This window comes from Lissotriton vulgaris, chromosome 7, assembly GCF_964263255.1.
Source record: "Lissotriton vulgaris chromosome 7, aLisVul1.2, whole genome shotgun sequence".
NCBI classification, from domain to species: Eukaryota; Metazoa; Chordata; class Amphibia; order Caudata; family Salamandridae; genus Lissotriton; species Lissotriton vulgaris.
The window spans coordinates 1,432,563,051-1,432,585,454 of NC_141695.1; the positions used below are offsets into that span (position 1 = coordinate 1,432,563,051).

Consider the following 22,404-nt stretch of genomic DNA (forward strand, 5'->3'; position numbering starts at 1 on the left):
TTTGGGCCGACGGGCTCTTGGACGACGCACCTGCGTGCCGGTTCTGGCATCGAGGCCTTTGACTGTTGTATGGCGGCCTTCTCCTCCACCCCTAACGATCTTTCTCTACTGATGAGGGAAGTTATCCCGAAACCCGAGACATGTCTCGGGTGATATCCTAAAAACCGGGACATGTATCGGGTCTAGAGATTCATCAGTCCTACAAGTACCGACTTGCACCCACCTGGGTGATCCACTAAAGAACTAGTAGTACCAGAGTCCCGAGGGGCAATACGGAGGAGGGGCTAGCGGTGTGCGCTCCATTGATGACTAAGGTTAATCTCCATGTTTTAGGCCAACTATTCGACTGCGCTGCCTTTTTCTCATTTGGTAATTTACTGCAAAAGGTTCTTCTCCTATCAGCAGTCTTATTTTGATATTTGCAAATGCATAATTTTCTTTTTAGCCTTAAAGATGATTTGAGCTGTTTGGACAATCCCTGTTTGGATCTGATTAGGAATGCTCCGTCCAAGAGAAGTATTGGGCTGGTTTATAAGCAAATCTATCTCTCATCCCATAACCAGGCCGGCTTAAGGAACTTTGCCATGAAGTTTACTGATGGTGTTTTTTCATGCCCCCAACCATCATTAGTGCCTCAGGGCTGTGATCATCCTTAATTTTCCTTATAGTGGATTAGCCTGACCGGTGAAGCCCTGTCTCTGTGCAGTCTCACCACTGCCACAAGTTTTTTAACCTATTGCGGTTTTGAGTGGCATCTCATCGAACAGACGCATAGAACGGTATCAGGCTTTGAGAGAAGCCCAGTGAGCTGCTTGCACAATCATGATCCAGGTGGCACGGTCTGACTGTGCCAGCCTTTTTACCACCCGCTGTCATCCAACCAGTAGAAAGCAAGCAGCTGCACCTCCCATCATCGTCACACAAGGACTGAGTCATAATACGATGGAGTCCGGCTCAATATAACACGCAAATGACCGACTTCACATGGTCACTATTGTCCTTCACTCAATTCAGAGCAGCTGAAGTCTGATTTGATGTAACTTTTAATATCAGGGAAACTTTAGAAACTCACCACTTTCTTACCCCATAGTTCTAGTAGTCATTTGTGATTCACTGCAGCATTTGTCACTCGGGACAGCCTGCTGCCTTTCTGCCAGGAAATGTGAATGGCTCTCAAGAAAGGTGGCCAAAAGGCTTGTTGGCAGTAGGAAGTGTGACCTCCCAAATACAGGATAGCCTGAGGGCTGTGGCCACAGATGGCCAAGCTTCAAAGGGTCAGCCACCTATTAGAAGCAAATGCAATTCACATCTTAGGTTGCCCACTCCTTTGTGGAGGTAGACAGGCTGACATCTCTTCCACAGGGGAAACCCTGAGCCGACCATGTTTTCCAGGAAGCGTTCCTCATTACACGCAATAGGGGCATGCCCATAGCTCTGGGCATGGGAAGGAAAGAGATGCACTGTGGAATTGTTTAGTGCCAACCCTACAGGAAATGATGCAATGTATAGGTTGCCCATGGGATTTTTACCCCCGTGTGTTAAGGAATCCTTCCCACCTAAGGCGACTGGGATTATTGTTTTCCTGCATTTGCCACATAATACATCATATGCTACATAATTTGAAGATTTAAAAAAATATCTTCTAGGTCTAATGGATCAAAAGTTGCAAAAATGATGGCAGCTCGGGATCCTGTGCACTGTAAGGCTTTTTGCAAAGTTTGACCGGTCATCTAGCAGTTGTTTATTTGGGTATTAAATTGGTACTAATAAGGTGAACTCATTTCCCAGACACAGTAACCTGGTGTAAAAGTGACAAAATAATGTAGCACCATCACAAACGTGCTGAATCATTCAACATGTCACATGTTCTTGTTGCACAATTTAGTCAACCGTGTCGCATAATTTCAGTGGCTCTGCCTCTCCACCTACAAACTCAAAATTGGCATAACAGTGGCACGTCTGGCTACCCGCCTCAGACAACTGTTGGGCTCCGAAAGACTGCACCTGCGGACTTCAGAACGAAGAGCCGTACCAAGAAAGCCTGCAAGTGCTGGACCAAAACAGGACCTACAAAAAAAGAGACTGATCCTGCTGTGGACTTCACGGAGAGAGACCCAGAGGGCTGGACCTTCTCCCATGTGTGTCCAGGCCCTGTGAGGCGACTACAAGGCCAAATGTTCTAACCTCCAGTTTCAGGGATTCAAAACCTAGAGAGGCCCTCCATCTCCCAATAGACTTGCCCTGGGCTCCACTGGTATAGCCCGTGAAATTGAGTCTTAGCCCCTAAGACGTGCCCTTACTCCCAGGAATTTGACCATTGGGTGGGGCTAGAGATATACTTTCCTCCTCCCCCCCCCACGAGGCTGATGGCGATTGTCTTGGCGTGCGGTGTGTTTGCAGCGCCTGCCGAGTAGCCTTTGAAGCAGCTTCTGAATGCGGTGCCGTTGGATTTTGTGCCGTGCTGTGCTGAAGTAGCAGGTAGAGAAATTCTGTGGCGATGTGAGGTGAGCTCGGCGGCTTCATACGGCGGCTGGCTCTCCTGCTACTCTGTCTATGATATATATCCTCAGTGACAGTTTGGAAAATGATCGGTTAAAGCGTTGGAACTCGGATCTGAATACCATCACTGTAGGCACCGACACAAAAAGTTTGCTGCTTCCTTGCTTTCTTTTGCCATTTCATGCAACCTGCCGCTTTTGTTATTACGATTATCCTGTTGGTAGTCCCCCCCGCCGCCGTAGCCTTGCACATCTCGCAACGGCCGTAGTGGGGGTAAGACTGCATGTTCCAGCATCCTTAGCGGCAGGGGTCTGGCATTGTGTATCTGCAGACTGCAGCAGCAAGTGGTCAGTGTGATCTGAAAATCATTGACTATTGACTTGGACTTACATCAGCGAGGCCTTGGTGTTCGGGGGTCCTCACCTCGCTCTACCCAGGAACACTTTGCCAGCATCTTCCCCTCGCAGCCGCCGCACTTAGGACCTGTGCGCGGCTGCCGAGCAGGGGAAAAGACTATGTTTCCCAGCATTCCCGGCACCAGGATGCCGGACGAGAGCACGCCCACTGCACGCCTGGTGGCGCTAAAAGCGCAAGAGACTACCCGCTCGCAGGTGTCGCCGGGCTGAGCCCGGGGACGACCAGGGACGGGACAGGCCACCCCCTGTGGCTTTGCTGAAAGATACTGTAACAGACTGGATATGGAATTGTAATAATTGCATTCTGGGAAAACGGACAGAACATTGCATTTGTTCTAATTACCCTGCTTCGAACTGTGCAACAAAAGATAGCAAGAGGGCTTAAAATTACTAATATAGCTATTTGTAAAACTATGGCGACTAAACCCAAAACTCGCTCGGCGAAGAGTAAAGCTGGAACACCTCTTAAACCAAAAAATCCCGACCTAGGGCCTGGTGAAGCACCCATCCATAAGGCTACTCCAACGGTCATTGACCTAATGCTACGAAAAGTCGCAGGGGATATTGAGCGCGCGGAGAGACGTATATCAATGACTTTAACTTCCCTGCCATTGACACCAACTCAAACTGAGGATGCAATCCAAGGTGATAGATCACCTGAAGGGACCCGTGAAAACTCTCTAGACACTATCCCATGTGCACAACTAGTAGCGGAGGACCAAGCACCTATAAATATAGATACAAGCATAACACCTAAACCACCCTCCAAAAAACGCCAACACAAAATCAGACAAACAAGGGCTAAGAAAAAGAACAACAAATGCAACAAGTCGAAAGATATAGAGGAGGAAGTCCTAATAATAGAATCTAAAGCCTCCCCACTTCCCCCGAGGTGGCTTGACCCTATAATTCTAGAGCTACAAAAGCATCTGGAGACATTTATAACTAGTTTAATCAAACCACTAGTAAGTAAGATAGACAAAATTGCTAGCGAATTGCAAAGACAAGGCAAGGGAAGCCCCAATAACAACACAAAATGGTAAAGGGACTTCAACAAATAACACTCCAGCCCAACGACCAGCACCATCCAATAACTGTTAGCTATGATCAATGCACCATTGCTCAGGTGCATGTTGCGACTGATGGGGCAATAGCAGAACGGGGTGGGAGTGTTAATACACATGGAAACTCGGACAGAAATAACATTCAAAGACAGGGCGTGGGAGGGCCAAGGCAGACAGACAACATCGGCACCTCATATCAGGCAAAAAATCAATACCATTTTACCGAGCACAAGGCCCACTTCCATGTGTAAACCTACCCCCGGAAGCAAGCCCTTTTGTCGTTATCTTCACAGGGGTCCCAGGGCTAGGACGAGGGCAGAGAGAAACTTTCACAGAATTAAAACAAAAGATTTCAACCTGGTTAAATATTCATAGACCCTTAAAGGGAGGAAGAGGGGGGGAGATTTTAAACGTAAGGAGAGCACAGTGGGTGGGACCCAGAAAGAAAGAAATAGAGGGGAATTGTGTCATCGCCAACTTCAGGGACCCAAATCTTGTGGAGTATATACTAACCAATGACAACAGAAACACCACTATAAGGACCATGCCTTTAGCATATTTTTACCCGAGGAAATTGATGACACGCCCACCAAACTTTCACTTCATGGGGAGAAATAGATTCATAGAGGGGTACGATCCTAGGCCCATGGAGTACGGCATGCAAAATATAGCATACCAGGGAGGTCCCCAATGGACAAATAGATACAGCCCCTTACAATACATGGATGAAAATGAATGACTGAGGGAAGTAGAGAAGGTTAAGGGAGAAAAGATTGTAACACTGGTAAGAGGGGAGGGGGTGGAGGAAAATGAAGCCACCCTAAATATGGCAGAAACCCCAAACAATGAAGCAATAGAAATAGGGAGGGCTGGCAACGAAACGATAATTGATCCAAATCATGTCATAGGGATTGCGAATAGTGGTGAAGCACAGACACAAAAAGTGAATATTCTGACATGGAATGTAGCGGGTTTAGCAGGTAAATTTGATAACCCTGAATGGAGGAATGAGATCCAGGAATTTCATATCCTGGCATTTCAGGAGACATGGGCAGTCAGTGCGGGTCCATACCAAATAGAGGGCTATAAGTGCTTTTTTGTGCCCGCACAAAAAGACAGGCCGGGTAGAGCAAGAGGAGGGTTGGCGCTCTATGTCGATCTAACATTAGAAGGTAAATGGACTGTACCATCTTGGACATCACTTACCTTGCAATCCGCTATATTCCAGAGTAGAGAGTTGAGGGTGCAGTTTTTCAATTTTTATAAACCGGGACCCATAGATGGAAAAAAATGGCGCTCTCAATGAATTAGACGAAAAACTTATACATGAGGCTGAGCTAAAGAAGGGGGGGGTTCCAATGACAATAGTACTGGGCGACTTTAATTGTCACCTCTGCCCAGTTCTGCTTCAGGACCATCCATATTGGGACGCTTGCCCCTTTAATGAGGGGCCTCATTGGGAACATAATCAGGAGGGCACACAATTAAACGCAATGATAGAAGCCCATTCATTAGCACATACGATGGACCTAATAACCCCAGAGGTAGAGGGGACATACGTACAAATTTGCAGAGGGAGTTCTACCATAATAGACTACATACTAATATCCTCCTTTGCCAAAAATAGAATTGTGATGGCCAAAACTAAATGGAGCCCCTTTAGTGACCATAACCCCCTCGTTCTGGAAATAAGACACACCTGTGGGGCGGCAAACCCAAAGGGGGGGGGGGGGAATTAGCCTCCAAACAACAGATCAAGGAAGGAGACTTAAGTGGGCAAGGGTAGACTCTCAAGAGTTTTATAAATCTCTTGTCCAAAATGGAAGAAAAGAGATAGGAGACTGTCTGGACCCCCTAAAAGAAGGTCCAGAATTAACGGAATCCTTCATAACCCTTACGAGCATAGTGGATAAAATGCTGGAAGTCAAAGGCCTGAGGAAAGAGCAGAAGAACCCACGCTGGTTCGAGGAGAGCTGCTCCAAAGCATTAAGGGATCTAAAAGCCTGTCTTAAAGTTAAACCAAGGAATAAGACAGACGTGGCCATTTGTAGATTAAAATACAGAACCAAAGTAAAAGAGCGGAAGAAGCTGCTTCAAGCAGAAGTGTGGGCAGACCTTAGAGAGGCGGGAGAAAACAGGGATTTTGCAGAATTCTGGAAAATTGTAAATCGGCCCTGTTTTAATGAGAATTCTGCCCCGGTGATTAGTAATAACATCCTCCCAGAGGAATGGGTCAACCACTTCCAAGGGTTATACAACAAATCACACCTAGCAATTCAGGAGGGCGAATGGCAGGGTACGCGGAGTGATAAAATAACCTTCTCGCTAGGGGAGATAACAAATGCAATTAGTGGATTGACCCCAAACAAAGCCCCTGGTCCGGATGGTACCCCACCGGATCTATATAGAAGTAATCTAGATCTATGGGCACCAATTTTAACAAGGGTGCTAAATGCAGCCATCAAATCTGGCCTACCACGCTCCTGGTCCACGGCACTGATTGTACCCATATTTAAAAAAGAGTCCAGGGATGACCCTAAGTGCTATAGGCCGATCTCGCTCATAGATGTTTTTGCTAAAATTATGGGGCGAGTGATTTTGAACAGGCTTATGGAGTGGACGGCGGAACATCATATCTTGGCAGAAATACAATACGGGTTTAGGGAGGGTAAATCGACAAGTGACCAGTGCCTAAATTTGTATCTCTTGACAGCTAAGTACACGAAAGCAGGCAGGGGCACGGTCTATATGGCATTCATGGACCTAGCCGCGGCCTTTGACAATGTCAATAGGTCTAAACTATGGACCATGATGCATAACCTAGGGATAGAAGAGGGGCTGATCAATATCCTGAAAGAGCTGCACTGGAACACCACGGCCAAGGTTCGTTTCAGTCAAGAGAGGGGGGGGGGGGGGCGAACTGATCAATTTTTATGTTCAGGGGGAGTAAGACAAGGGTGCATATTAGCCCCTTTTCTTTTCTCCCTTTACATTAATGCCCTAGAGAGTGCCCTCATCACCCTAGAAGTTGATTCCACCAAAGTAGGACCGCGTCATGTCCCAGTACTATTGTACGCAGATGACGCGGTCCTGCTGGCCAGGACCCCAAGGGCTTTGCAACTCCTGGTGGACGGATTCGTTAAGTTCATGGGGGACTTGGACTTGTCTGTAAACCTAACAAAATCCTTTGTCATGGTGGCCGGTAAAAAACCTACTAACAAGAGCGTGTTCAAAATTGGGTCACAGACTCTGGGCAAAGTAAAGACCTTCCCCTACTTAGGGCTGCTAATGGACGGGGACATGCTTTTTAATCACCTGCTCGAGGCCCATTGCACCAAGCTTGTGTCCTCAAATGGGGCTATTTTGAGCTTTGCCCGTAGATTGGAACGCTGGTGCCCAGAACAGATAATGGCATTATATGCCTCAATCAGTACAGCTAAGGCCTTGTATGGTGCCGAGATATGGGGCTTTAGGGACTGTAAGCAACTTCAACAGCATGAAGATAAATTCTTTCGGAGAATCTTAAAAGTCCCGCAAGCCATCCCTGCTGAAATTGCCCATGATGAATTGGGGATGCCATATATTTCTGATATTGTTAAACTAAGGCCAATTATGGCATGGATGAGAACTTGGACTAACCCGGAGGCAGCTCTGACCAGGGAAATAATTACAGACTGCTTACAAAGAGACAAGGCCCTACAAATCCCCTGGTTGAAATATGTGAAAGACTCTTTAACAAGTATTGACCAGGGCCAGCTTTTTAATGATCCCTCCTTGATTGTAAATAGTTGTAAAATGAAGGTAAAAAAATTGCTTTTAGAAAAATATGTCGCTGACAGAAGAAGTTGTGGCCTGGCAAAGAAATCACTAGCAGCCTATGACCTTGTAAGAAATGGAGGGGGAATGGAATCATATCTGTTTCTTATGTATAGCCAAAATGATCGGTTTTTAATGTGCCGTTTTAGGCTCAATTGGTTACCAAATATTTTAGCTTACCCTGCTGGTTTTACCGTATCAATTGAGCAGAAGGGTGCCTGCGGCTGCGACAATAGGTCTCCGCAGGACACCCTTCATTTTGTACTTTTATGTTCATTTTATAGTAACCCCAGACGATTGTTTTTGGTAGACATTTTAAAGAAACAGAAATTCCGCCAAGCAACAACTGCATTGTTGTTTTTACAGAAAGCCACTGATCCCCACACCCTATGTGCCATTTTAAGCTTTTTAAAAGTAGCAGTAAGATTGAGGAATACAAGAAATGAATTAGTGTTGTAAAATTATATGTGCCCCGTGAATCATATCCTCTCTTCTCTATTGTTGTTTTTAACATGAAAAGTTCAGGAATGAAATGTAATGAAATCAAATGAAATTTTATGTAATGTGCTTTTATGAGGAATTTTTATTCCTCGAAAATAAAGATTTACTGAACTGAGTCTTAGCCCCTAAGACGTGCCCTTACTCCCAGGAATTTGACCATTGGGTGGGGCTAGAGATATACTTTCTTCCCAGAGAACTACAACTAGTGAGCCTAAAGCTTATGGTTTTCGGCGCAGACTCCGAGGCTCATAAGTCACTGCTACTTGCTGGTTCGTAGGCATCCTTAAACACCGTTGAGAACCAAGTTTCCCACTGTTTCACTGGAAATAGCCTGTCCCAGTACTGGACTTTCTGTAACTTATCCTCAAGTTAAGAGCCGAACAACATGGATTCTTGAGATGGCATCCTCAGTACACTTGCTCTCTGGGCTGAATCAGTATTCCAGGTCTTCAAAAAGAGAATTAGTCATGCTGCTATTGAAACACCACAAGTCAGTGTAGATTATCTCATCCTATCATTGGAAAGGTCAGAGAGAAAATCTACTGGCTTCTCCATATCGGCACACAGTAGAACAGGTCCCTCCAACCAATCCATCCATCTCAAGCTCCTAGCCTGGAGTTCTTTTTTAACAAGAACTGCAATAAATGTTTCATTTTCCTTTTAAAGTTGAGAAATGCTTTGTTTATTTTACATTATTAAGCTGCAGATACCAGAGCCTGATAAAGAGCAGTCCTCTACTCCCTTTCATCTCATATTTTATGCAGCATGTTTCTTCACTTTGAATTCCTCATATTTAAACAAATGGCTATTTTCTTTTTAGAAATATATCACCATGTCTACAGGCTACTGGGAGTAATATGCCTGCTGTTTGTAAAGAGACACTGACTTGGAAGAAAAATAAAATGGAGTTTTATGTAATGCATATAAACAAAAGTTAACTCTTCAGTTGAATTTTCTCCCTAGTTCAAAGTGGAGCACTTACATACTGCAGGCATCTTGCTCCCAGTTGCTAGAAGACATCCTACCATATTTATAACTGAACAAATACAACAATTTTTTTTAGATGGAAGAAATTTAAAGTGCTGAAAAAAAGTACTTATTCTGAACATTTTTGCAGAACATTTTTCTGCGCTTTAAACCCCCCCCCCAAAAAAAATCTTTGACTACTTGCAAACAAATCCACATAAACTAAGACTTCAACTTAATTTATCCAACACCACTGTCCTCTGTGCCTGATAATGCTTTTAATTCATCGGCAAAGCAGATACTGTGAATTGTATTTATATAGCACTTACTACCCCTGACGATGCATTCAAGAATTGAACCAGGAATAGCATGCTGCTACTCCGAAACCCAAGGTTTGTGGTTGATCCAGTGGTTGTTGTGGTTAGTCTAGTGTACAGCATGAACAGAAAAAAAATACCATGGCACAATAACATCGCTGTGTCATTATGTAGGCATCTGACATGGATACCATTTTTTATATTTACCGATCCGAGATGGATTGATACATATAAAATTATGAAACTGAAAAAGTAATTTTATTTCTAAAGTGAATGGAAAGCAGCAATTTGCAGCCTTGAGAAACTAAAGCAATAAATAAAAAATAAAATATGACCAGGGGAGGGAAGGCCACACCAAGATGGATCAGTAAATGACAAAAAAAACGTGCCTTTTCATTCAAAAAACGAGTGGGGGAAGCAACACTGTTTGTGGGGGAAGCAACACAGTGTGGGAGGGTGCAACAGAGGACACGGTGAAAGAAACAGACTGAAGGGAAGAAGTACATGGGCAAGAGACCTCAACATAGGGGCAGAGAAGCATATTTGGGAAAGACAAACAAGTTTTGGTGTGGGAAGCGAAGCACAGGAAGTAAAAAGCTGGAAAACACATGCACTGGAGGAGTGCTTAAGCAAAAAGAATAAAAGTGAACAGTGAAGAACCGTAGGTATGCTCCAGTGGGGAGACAGACAAGACTGAGAAGGAAAGTCATATAACAAGAAGCATGCAAAAGAGTGATAATAAAGCTAACCAATAATGGGCTTTAAGCCCCTGTAATATTTTGGTAAACTGACAATAGGTCTTTTGCTACCAGCAAGCTAAGCTGACTGGTAAGCTAGAACTAAACCTAAGCGCACACACACACAAAAAAATGTGTAAAGCACTAACCTTGCATCGAAGCACTGTTGCATCTGTAACAAGTATTTCACATTTGAAAAGTTTATCAGCATTGCAGCTTACAATAGGTTCTGGTATATTAATGTTTAAATATTCTGAAAGTCTCCATCAATAGGGCTTCATGACGAACCTCAAAGTTTGTAAATCTTTATTAATTTTTTTACCAATGGTTGTGACATTACCAGCATCCATAAAATGACTTTCCAATGGCAGCAAGTGAAGAAGTCATATTTCTCAAGTTTTCTAGAGGCTGGTGCTATTTCAATGTTCCAATAGTGATTTGAGGATTTATACAGATATGTGGTTTTAACGGAGAAAAGACGTAAATGGACCATATATTCTCACAAAGAAATTGGGGCAGGAGTATGGTGAATGGCATAAAAAGTGAGGTTTCTGCAAGCCAGAAATAGATTTTTTTTTAAACAAGCAAATATCAGACAAAATACCAATTGATTGCACATACGTGGAATACTTTACAATATAAGTTATGTTGGCAATCTTAAAAACAGCATTGCAGGTTACAGCAAAGCAGCATATTTTTCCTGAGCACCTTGTTACAGATAATCCTTTAGATTTGAAAAAGTTTAACACTGGGTCCTGGTGCAGTCCCTGCCAAGATGACACGTTGGTACCCATGACAACGTAATAGTCACTAAGTCAGACAAAGTAGACACAATCCTTCTGTAACCATCATGGAGCAAATGGACTCAAACAGTATGCATCTGGTTTAACCCACAGCCCTCTCCCCCAAGGTGTCTCAACACTGTAGTAACAAATGGGTGTTCAGGGGAGTGAGGAAAAAATACCGTAAACCATAGAAAAAGCCTGTATGAATTATGCTCTAAAAGAAGGAGAAGAATGCATGCATGTCATAGCCATCACCATTTCCGGATAACTATAAAAATTAAATAACCCAATACTGTTGTAGCTGATTATTTCAAATCACCAAAACGTTGATGTATATGTCCAGTGAACAGCCTTCATGTGTCCTGGTGTAAGTGATGGGGACTTGTAGCCAGCAAAAACTGATATTCAAGACCAGGACACCTGTAGAGTAATACAAAAATCTGGTATTGGCAAGCCTAAAGGTTCAGTCAACATCTGAGAAAGTTCGGGGATTCAAACAAGATTTGTCTGAATGTGTAAAAAAATGATATAGGCTGATGTCTAGAATCACTCAACTTATTTGTGAACAAAGTGAAGCAAAATCTCTTTAAAATCTGGTTCAAAGGGAAACATAACGAACAGTTGCTCTCTGCAAAACAGAACTATGATTATAGCTGGAAGCGAGTGAACTGACCAGAGAAGCACAGACACTTCCCTCAACATGTACTGAAGAAAAAATAAAAAGACATTTTCCCAAAAATTATACAGCAGGGAGGCAAAAAAAATTCAAACATTGTACAACCTGATCTGCATTTGCAAGTCACTCAAGACCATGCTCATTGACAAGAGAACAAGCAGTCGTGCCCAACTGCATCAAACAGAAAAACATTAAAACACCCAATTATCAGCTCAAAACAATGAGCAACCATATCACCAGATGTCAGAAGAGGGCAACGACTTATGACATTTTTACAGGTGACACTGCAGCATTATGTGAGCCAGCAGGTGGGGGGGGGGCTTAATCTGCCACGCCTATTCAGAAACACGGTGAGAAAATAAGGTGGCTCGTAGTCCACAAACACCCCCAATGCTTGTCAGACGGCACGCTTCTGGGACATAGGCTGCTGCTGCATCTTAAGTTCCTACAATGCGAGGGTCATGAGCAGAGTTCGGCAGGCTGGAGTCACAACAGTGATAGAGGAAGCAGTTGCCCCAGCAGCTATAGCAGATGAGGACCAAGGCAGCCAGGAACACCAAGGTGCAGATAGTGCAGGGCTTTCTCTCCAGGAGAAAACTGAGCAGGTAAAACCCCATGAACATGGAGTGGCTAAACCATAAAGCGGGGTTCAGCGGCTTAGGGATCAGCAAAACTGGCAGTAACCACTGAAGGCAGTACATGGTCTTTGAGTTCAGAGGAACAGAAGCAGCAATAGAAATTATGGCAACAGGGATCAGCAGGTTATCTCTTCCTTGATTATTCAGCAACGGATCAGCACATCAGCCTTAGAACATCAAATCCTCTTCATTAATCTGCAATAGAGAACATAGTAAAAATCACTCTTCATATTGAGATTTAAAACAGGAGTTGCTGGGTATATAAACAATCAAACGTGGCAAAAATAGACATTTGCCCACCTGCAACATCACATTCGGACATTCACCATCTACTAAATTAACTAAGACTTTGAATGATCTCGGTAAAGCTTCCCTCACAAACAGGTCAACATGTTTCAAGTAAAAAATGGGTTGGCTAGTGGAGTATACTTAATTAAACAAATAGACCAAAGTGCAGAATTATTTGCATCTCACCCATAATAGTAGTAGGTCATGGACACTTTTTTTTATTTATTGGACCATGTACGACATCAGCGGCTTGCAGATGAATTAACATTGTTCACATTATACTCCAACCACAAGGGCTTACATTTATTAACGCTGTAATGATAATGTGGGGTTGAGTAGACAGTTAAAGCTGCAGGCATGTAAACGGACACTAAATGATGTGCTCACACAGAACTTTTAACAACCATGTGCATTAGGAAGTTGTACTTAAATCTCATAATAATTTAATGCAAGAATTAGCAAAAATAACAGAGGATTTTAAAACTATCAGTGATCTGCACAGCACACGTTTGAAACTCACTGTTTGTAATACATTATGGAATTTATTGCCGAACGTAATAGATATTCACCCCCTAAATGTATACTACAATCAGGGCACTGGAACTATGTGATTGTGCGGCTGTAGTGATTTTTGCATGATTATAGATCTACTACGTTTACATCATCTGCCGCATATTTTGTAGAGGTTTCTAGCTTTAACTATTCAAAAGTTATTAAAAAACGCAGCAACGTGTTGCTGTGCAGTGAAATGCCCTTTGCAAAGCTGGACTGGTCACCCTTCTGTTACTTACAGCTGTATTTGGGTGTTAAACGGGCACTGAGGTGCAACCAATGCCCAGACAGTGTTACCAAGTTTATAAATGAGGACATAAAGAAGCAATACTATTACAAAATGTACGGCATTATGCCACATTTGGCTTTTCTTGCTGCTACATCTACTCGACCCTGCTGCATAATTCCAGTGGTCCAGACTATGATACAGCACATACTAATGCAGGTTTGTAGCACTGTTAATAAATCTAGCTACACCCTAAATCTACTGAACGATATCAGCTAGAGGAAAGGTCGAGCCTGCCAATATTCAAATGTGTGTGTCTCGCATTCGTTTCTTTGCCCTGGCTATGCCCTATCACCACACGATAAGAGAACACCACTGACCCTCAAATGTACACCAAAATAGGTCCCACAAACAGCACTTTAACAAACACTTACTCTGTACTCACAACACACAACTGAGCAATAACATTAAATTCATATAGTATTAAAAACCCAAGAACGAATAGGCTTTACAGTTAATTATTCTCTAATGAAACCAGTGAGTGGGGAGGCTCCAACAGTTATGGTGAGAAGTGACAATTCAGCAGATGAAGATTTTGAAGTTGGAAGCACACTACAAAAGGAGTATTTAAAGAGGTCTGGTGTGGGAGGAACAAATAAAACAGGCCTTGAAGTGATACCCAGCTTTATGAGTCAATGAATGGGAGGAGGATTTGCCCAGACAGAGCTAGAAGAAATTAAGGAATTAAGTCACATAGTTGGCTGAGCTAGTGAGCAAATTGGCTGGACACTATTTTACAGTTGGTAATGAGCACACATGAGTAATTCACTTTTTTGATCTGCAGAACAAGCCATACATCCCAAGATTCTAATAAAAATTAATGATACAAAGGTGCGTAAAGCCAACTATATACCAAACTACGAGTGTTAGGATCCAATTGTGAAAAACTATTAAGCCCTCAGAAAAGTGGAAATGCAGGTGTTCACCACAGAATGGAACAGGTAACCTACCCACAGAGCACCGTGGCATGCTTCATCATTGCTTACTTGTCAATTAAGAGGGTAAGTAAAATACTGTATAGGTGGGCTCGACAGCTAGTTAAGAGTTCCTGATCTGTTTTTTTCTGGATATGAACAGGAATCCAGAGCTAATAAAAATATTGTAGGGTATACTCACTTGAACCTCTCTCTGTTATCATGGGGTACCTCATATAGGATTCAAATTGTTTCCTACAGGGATCTTTGATGAGATATTATGAATCATCCATCCCATTACATTTTTAGTTCTAATTAATTTCCGAGTAGGTTGAAGCAGCCAACGCCAGCAAAATGACACTAATGAGTTTGGGTATGTATAAAAACAATCTGGCCACTTCGTGACCACTCGTTCTTGCTTTATTTAGTTAGTTGTTGGTTTTTTGTATTGTGAATTTTTCTTTTCCTCCAGAGGCTGCATTTCGGAACAGAAAAATGTCAGAAACAGCTGACATTACACAGACCAAACAAGGCAATTAGGCAACAGAAAAGTGGAAAAACAGGAGAGCCAGACGATATAGAAACGAGTGACTGGCTTTGCTAATTGGCTGGGTGTGGAAAACAGATGGGGAAGAAGGGAGGGCAAGTGTTAGTTAACGTTACGTTTCAAAGCAAATCCAGGCTTCGGCTCAAAGCCCTGCAAATCTGGACAAACCCAGTAACGTGCAACAGGAGGGGAGGTGTGGCCGGGACGGGGGCAACAAAAAACAGAGCAGGAAATGCAGCAATGATGAAAGAAACAAACTCAACAAAGTAGTGTTTACTGAAGCCTTTATGACAGGCGTCACGTGACAAGATCAGAGGCAGTGCAAAATAAACATGGCAGGAGTGGTGAGCGATGGGAAGAGGGGCAGCAAGCAACAGAGCGCAAGGAGCGGCCGAAATAATCCAAATCAAAAGAAAACTTGAATCTGCAGGACTCATGATAGAGGCAGGCAAGGCTGAGTCACAGAAGAAAAACAAGCATTTTCAATGCAATAGTTCTTGCATTACGAAAGTTTGAGCTATTGGTATTATAAATGGCAAATATTTTATTTATGTGTTGGTTTTGAAACTAGCGCTATTAATAGCTTTGTCGTTTACAATGCCAATAGTTTCAACTTTCACAAACGTGACACCTATAGCATTTGTAATGCAATATGTGTTGTATTTACATGACTTAGATGTATTAATATTACAAATAACAATGGCTTTTATTTTTTTAAATAATTATTTCTTAAATAAAAGTTATTGTAATTTATAATGGCAATAGCTTAAACATTTGTAAATAACTTTTTGGGAAGATTATGTTCAGTGTATTTTATTGTGATGAAAATCCAAGAACAGAAGTGAAATATTAACATCTTTTTGTGACATTTGTAATAAAGCTTGAAACATTGAAAGAACATATTAGAACCAGTTGTTGAATGGTTGCACAGAGTGATGCTGTGGCGTTCAGTGGCGTCGAGTGATGCTGTGGCGTTGAGTGAGGCTGTGGCGTTCAGTGGCGTGGAGTGGTGCTGTGGCGTGGAGTGGTGCTGTGGCGTGGAGTGGTGCTGTGGCGTGGAGTGGTGCTGTGGCGTGGTGCTGTGGCGTGGCGTGGTGCTGTGGCGTGGAGTGGTGCTGTGGCGTGGAGATCGAGCCAATAGGGGAAAGCAGTTCAGGAGGTTATTATGAGAAGTTAACCAACACCTCTTACACCCAGACACTTGTTTGGTTCGCTTTATGGTTGCCTGGTCTGTTTGCTCAAATGTTTTTTGTCAGTTTTATTTCAGATCAGTATGTTTTATTTAAATTGGTCTGAAATAGGCTTGGCTACAACAGTACTGTTAGCGTGTTCTTTAAAGGAAGTTAGGAGCTCAATCTATTCGATTAGCTCATTTCCTGTTTGGAGAATTATTTTGAAGGATGATGCAATACTAAAATCCGCCATTAGATGGCAGTGCAGCACTTTTTACAATGGAAACTAAGTCCAGCAAAGAGCTACTGTATTGAAGACTGATGAGAAGAAAGTAGTTTTGCGGCTGTTCAAGCGGAGGAGTACAAGCTTGTTAAAAATCCTAAGAGCAACCAGATTCTGGAGTTAGTGAAGACCTTCAAGTCATTTTTGATCTGTAAGGAGATTAGACATTAGTGTGTTTATTCCAGTATGGCTGAGTTTTTTCAGTGGGTTTGTTAGCATGTGAGCCCTTCGGTGTTGTCTGTGGGTGGTTGGAGATGGTTAATAAAAAAGTAAAGCGGTGTTCACATTATCTAAAAATGCGGCCACTGATATTAGCGTGTGTCTGTGCAGCTCAGTGCCGCCCGGAAAACGCTCGAGGGGGTGAAAGACCGACAGCAGAGAGCTGTTAAGTGAAAGAAGTCTTCACGGCTCGATGCTGTGGGAGGTGGGAGGGAATGTAGGAGAGGGAGAGTGATAGGGCTGAAAGCGCATTGCTTTGAAGTCTCATGGCGGGGGAGCAGTTTGGGAGGCATTCCTTTGAAGTCTGGTGCTGTGAGGCTGATAGGTTTGACGTGGACGAGCGTCTCACACGAGTGCATAGCATGAACTGCATGTAATCCACCTTGTTCAAGAGTGTTGTTAGGCCTGCAATAGTTCAGAGCTATAAATAGCTCGACCTAACAAGCAGTGACTGGCAGCGGATAGTAAACATTCAAGAAAAGAAAAAAAAAGAAAAAAAAAAAAACAATCTCATACAAAAGCTGAAGAACAAAGGTGGAAGGAAACTGTACTTTAACGGTGTGCCTCAGCCTTGAACGGAAGTGACGTATCGGCAAAGTGAACGAGTTAGGAGGCAGCAAAGAAGAGCAACACTGGAGGGAACCAATGGTAATTAGCAGGTGGGAAAAAAGTTGTATTATTATTTACAGCAAGTCGCATGCGAGCTATTGCTCGGCCTAAAAATCTTTCTCAATAAGTTAAGGAAAAATTGAAAGTGCTCTGTCTATTTTAGGAGTAAAACTGAGAAATACAGCAATGAGATTAATTCAAACTACCAACACAACCAAGAGGACTCAACATAGTTTTAGATGTTTCTTAAATGAAAATAACATGTAACGTTTAACTTCAGTGGTCTAGCAATGGTGATTGGTGATCAGATAACATCAATGTGTGCATTTAGAATTGTGCTTATAGGCTTCTGGAAAATAAACATTTCACCAGAACAAGTTAGCACAGCTAGCATTGTGGTTAGGTGAGGGGTTTAAAAAAAACCTTCACTTGGTGAAGCAAAACTGGAAGGTACACTATCATGCAAGAGATTTTATGAACCACACCTTTTTAAAGATTGACCACGTTGGTTGATATACTTAAACATTGTGCATTTCTTAAAGTGCATCAGCAGACACATTCCTAATTCTTGGGCTATTTCGAGGCTTTTGTGTTAAAATTCTGATGACAATCTAGCTAGACCGAAAGCAAACTTGTCAGGCAATCACGATTTTCAGCAAATATTAACATAATCAATGAAAAGGTACAAGTGAAAAACATGCACTAGCAATTGCACACTTGAAGTAGTACATGTTTGAATAAAAATCCACTCAAAGTGGTGAAACTGTACATATGTTTGCCGCCACTCAATGAATTCTGTATTTGGATCATTTGGTGATACAGCAAAGATCATCTGCATTAGAGTAGTGCACAGTAAGCATCTCAACAACTACAAGACTAATACTCACCATAACTAGAATGCACAGTACACCCAAAACTGTTATTTACTTGCATTGAAAAAAATCTGAAGAGCCTTTCTATAAGGGCAAGCAAGGCTGAACTGGTTTTTGATCTCATGAATGGGACCAAGTTAGAGAAAATTTCAGCAAGGTAGAAATAAAAAGTATAAGAATATTTTCAAGTTTTACTACATGACGAGTCTATGTACACAACTGGATTTCTTGATTTGTTACTTACCAACTGGAACAATTTTTCAGTTGCGAAAGTGCTCTTGCCTTTCGCCTAACCAGCATTTACTGAAAGAAAATGATTTCAGATTGAACTGCCAAGTTGTCCGTAAGGGGAATTGAGCAGCATTTAGGGATTGGGCATGGTCAGATGAGGGTGCAGAGAGAGAATTGGCATCATCTCCACAGATTTGGTAAATTCAGCCAAGTGAGAGAACAAGTGCACTATAAAGGAATGGAAGATCAGTTGTGATGACAAAATAGTAGTATGAAGTAATCCGGTCAGCAAATATCCAGAGAATACCGAACATGGAATCGAACAAACGTGTCTTCTGGTTCAAGGACTGTAGGCAGCAAGCAAAAAACAATGTAAAACATTTGCATTGGCTCTTTGCTTCAAACTAGGAAACTCCAAGGCTTCGCTACCGGTCTGATCGTCATAGCGCCTAGATGACCCCAGGCATTAGTCTGCGCTTTATAAACATTTTCAATCATTCATTCAAGCCAAAAATGCAGACAACTATTTCAGGTCATAGGTCTCACATACTTCGTGTGAAAAGAACACAAATAATTATAGGTATCAGCTCTCACACAGTTTTTCACATGCTTTGCATTGAAAATACACCTTTATCAGGAAGCTGAAATCCAGGAATGCGTAAATGCCAAATGGCGCATATTGTGCTTTTAAGTCATCTGAAAAAACATTTTCCTCAGCAGTGCAGAAGTTAATAGCCTCTTAGAGGTGGGCGAGCAAATGAAAGCTAGAACAAGATGCCTGCATGGCTCTGGGCCTCTTGTACTATTAAGACCAAAACAGGTCAAGCTTTCATTTGACTTCTGCCTGCCATCCACAAACTAACTTAATCTGCTGCAAATTTAAGAAAAAACATTAACACTTAATGTAAAACATGCGAGGGAAAGAGATACCCATTTTTTGGCTGAAAGCACAACTTGAAAATCGAAAGCCATTGGTTTTGGTGGGTTCACTGTTTCCTAAAGTGTTTGATCATAGGCAAATACATAATTTCACTGTGCTTTGTAGGTCGGGCCTTGAGGCAGCGCGCATGTGCTGCTCTGTGAGGCATGCTGTAATCCCATGGTGGAGTTTGAACACACCCACCACACGCCCATCGCTTTTTATTGGTTGTTTGGTCCGCCTTTACAAATACCAGTTCTCATTGGTGAATAGAATACTGTTGCCCCGCCTTGTGGCTGTTTAGTTCTCTCCCCGACGACTGCCCCTGCTACATGGATCGTTTCGATATGGGCCATATGTTTTGGTCCGTGCACTACTTTTTCTTTTGCCTCTGCTGGTGTAGTAACTTTCCTGTTGTGTATTACTTTGCTGTGGAGCCCCCCCATTGTCTGTGTAGACTTTGTTCCCCCTCCCATTGTCCTATTCCCTTGGTTCCCGCCCACTCCTGTTGTCAGTGTTGACTTTCTTCCCGCCCCCCTCCAGCCGTACTCTGCTGCCTTTGTTCATGCCCCCTCCTGTTGTCAGTGTTGTCTTTGTTTGCGCCCCTCTACCGGTGTCAGTGTTGTCTTTGCTCACACATCCCCCTCCTGGTGTCAGTGTTGTCTTTATTCACTCCCTTCCCGGTGTCTTTCACGACCCACCCCCCCCCCCGATGTCTTTGTTGACCGCACAGCCGTAACTGCCTATGGCTTCTGTGTTGTCTTTGTTCACACCTCCCCTTCCCGATGTCCGTGTTGTCTTTGTTCACACACCCCCTTCCGGGTGTCCGTGTTGTCTTTGTTCACACCTCCCCTTCCCGATGTCCGTGTTGTCTTTGTTCACACCCCTCCTTCCCGGTGTCTGTGTTGTCTTGGTTCACGCCCCCCCCCCCCTCCTCCAGGTGTCAGTGTTGTCTTTGCTCACGCCCCCCCTCCAGGTGTCTGTGTTGTCTTTGCTCGCGCCCCCCCTCCAGGTGTCTGTGTTGCCTTTGTTCACACCCCCCTCCAGGTGTCCATGTTGTCTTTGTTCTTCACCCCCCCCCACTCCCTATAGTCTGTGTTGACTTTGTTCACGCCCCGCCTACGGGTGTCTGTGTGGACTTTGTTCAAACCCCACCCCTTTCCCGGCGTCCATGTTGTCTTTGTTCACAATCCCCCCTTCCAGGTGTCCGTGTTGTCTTTGTTCACTCCCCCCCTCCAGGTGTCCGTGTTGTCTTTGCTCGCGCCCCCCCTCCAGGTGTCAGTGTTGTCTTTGCTTGCGCCCCCCCTCCAGGTGTCAGTGTTGTCTTTGCTCGTGCGCCCCCTCCAGGTGTCCGTGTTGCCTTTGTTCACACCCCCCCCTCCAGGTTTCCATGTTGTCTTTGTTCTTCACCCCCCATCCCTATAGTCTATGTTGACTTTGTTCACGCCCCGCCTACAGGTGTCTGTGTTGACTTTGTTCACACACCCCCCCTACCGGTGTCCTCTTTGACTTTGTTCATACCCCCTCCCGATGTACTTTGTTAGCTTTCTTACCGCCACCCCCTCCCTTGCTCACCAGTGACCACACAGCCGTAACTGCCTTCAGCTTCTGTGTACGAAACAGACTCCACACTGCAAAGAGGGAGGGCTGGTCAGCTCGGTTCTCATATTTAGCCTTCGGCTGTAATTAAATAAACTGGTGAGTATAGGTCTACAGATTCAATGTTCACATTATGCCCCTTTCTGTTACACCAAACTTGAATGCCCTTGATCTTAAAATGTGTAGCCACCAACAAAATGTACGGCTCTTAGCCTGCGAGTTATTGAAAACAAGTTACACAAGGAATGAGTCACATTGTAATGTGTCCCTTGCTTATAGTGTCCCCAAATGAGCCCAGAAATCACAAGGTGGCCACCAAGCATGTCCTGGCATGTATGCGCAGCACCAATGCCCCCAGGACTGTCAATGAATGCGGATGTGCAGCAAGGACTTTCGGGGCTCGGCAGCTGGTTTACTCGAGACCTGCCTGTTTGGATTGATCATATTAACAAAGCAACCCTAAATGAATGAGCCTTAAAACCCTTCTGATGGAGCCATCCTTCCACCCATCACCACCTACTGACACTGGGGCCCTTCAAAAAGCAGAGCAAAACCTCCAAATACTATTCTTTGCTTTTTCATTTTGTATTTTACACATAATGCATGAAGCATTGCCACCTTTTGAGTGTAGGTATTATATCCCCTCTGCCCCCATCATAATCCCAATCAGCCCTTGCTGGAAAATTGCACTAGAAACCAGCCCACGTTCAAATTTAGAATGAATTATTGGCAGTTTGGGTTACCTGCTAGTGTGGTGTTTGCTCTTTCACTCTCCCAGTCATGTAAAAGAGCCTGTCTGGCAACTGTAAACATCCAAATACAGGTGCTAATTGTATAAGATTTTGACCTGTGTGTAATTAGATTTCTATATTATTGGTAATTATATAATCAAATTCAATACCAGAGTACAAAACAGCGGCGATGAGTAAGATTCCTAGATTTCCATATTTTGTGACAAAATATTAATTCTAAAAATAGTTCAGCTGATAACTAATGGCCTGGCATGACTAGGTTTAACGCTGGTTGTGTGTTTGCAGTTCAAGCTTTGAATCAGGGTTAGCACAAGTGTTGTGCTTGCCAGGCGCACTCTGTTGTGTGTTGGGATTACAAATGTGCAGCAGTTCACCAGTTGTTTCCCATGTCTATTCTCCTTTCTACCAGTGTTCCATGCAGACTGCACAGCCACACCATGAGCCCACTCCAGAACAGCAGGGTGCACTGGGCTGACCTGGCATTTATTCACAAGTCTCTATTCTGCTGTCTTAGTCAGCCTGCAGCCCTAGAGAGTGAATGTTTGGCTTTTCCCTTGTAACCTTCCACTTATTGGAGCACTTTGTAATTCTTAGGGGTGGGCGTGATCTGTGGGTGTGTGACAGTAAATCACTGCTAGTATTCTTGGTAATATTCCCATACAGCAGTTGCGCATTTAAGTCTGTTGTGCGCCTTTAAGTCTGTTGTGCGCCTTTTAGACTTAGTGCACCAGTGCCATTGGATGCAT

The 22,404-nt window shown here is 43.4% G+C and overlaps 1 protein-coding gene across 1 annotated transcript; it reads right to left on the bottom strand.

The window, feature by feature from the left end:
* Positions 1–10,607: 10,607 nt before the first annotated feature.
* On the bottom strand, positions 10,608–12,608 carry BLCAP (BLCAP apoptosis inducing factor). Its single transcript, XM_086932232.1, has one exon. The coding sequence runs from the start codon at positions 12,476–12,478 to the stop codon at positions 12,215–12,217; it is 264 nt and encodes an 87-aa protein (XP_086788358.1). The 5' UTR covers positions 12,479–12,608; the 3' UTR covers positions 10,608–12,214.
* Between the last annotated feature and the right edge of the window lie 9,796 nt (positions 12,609–22,404).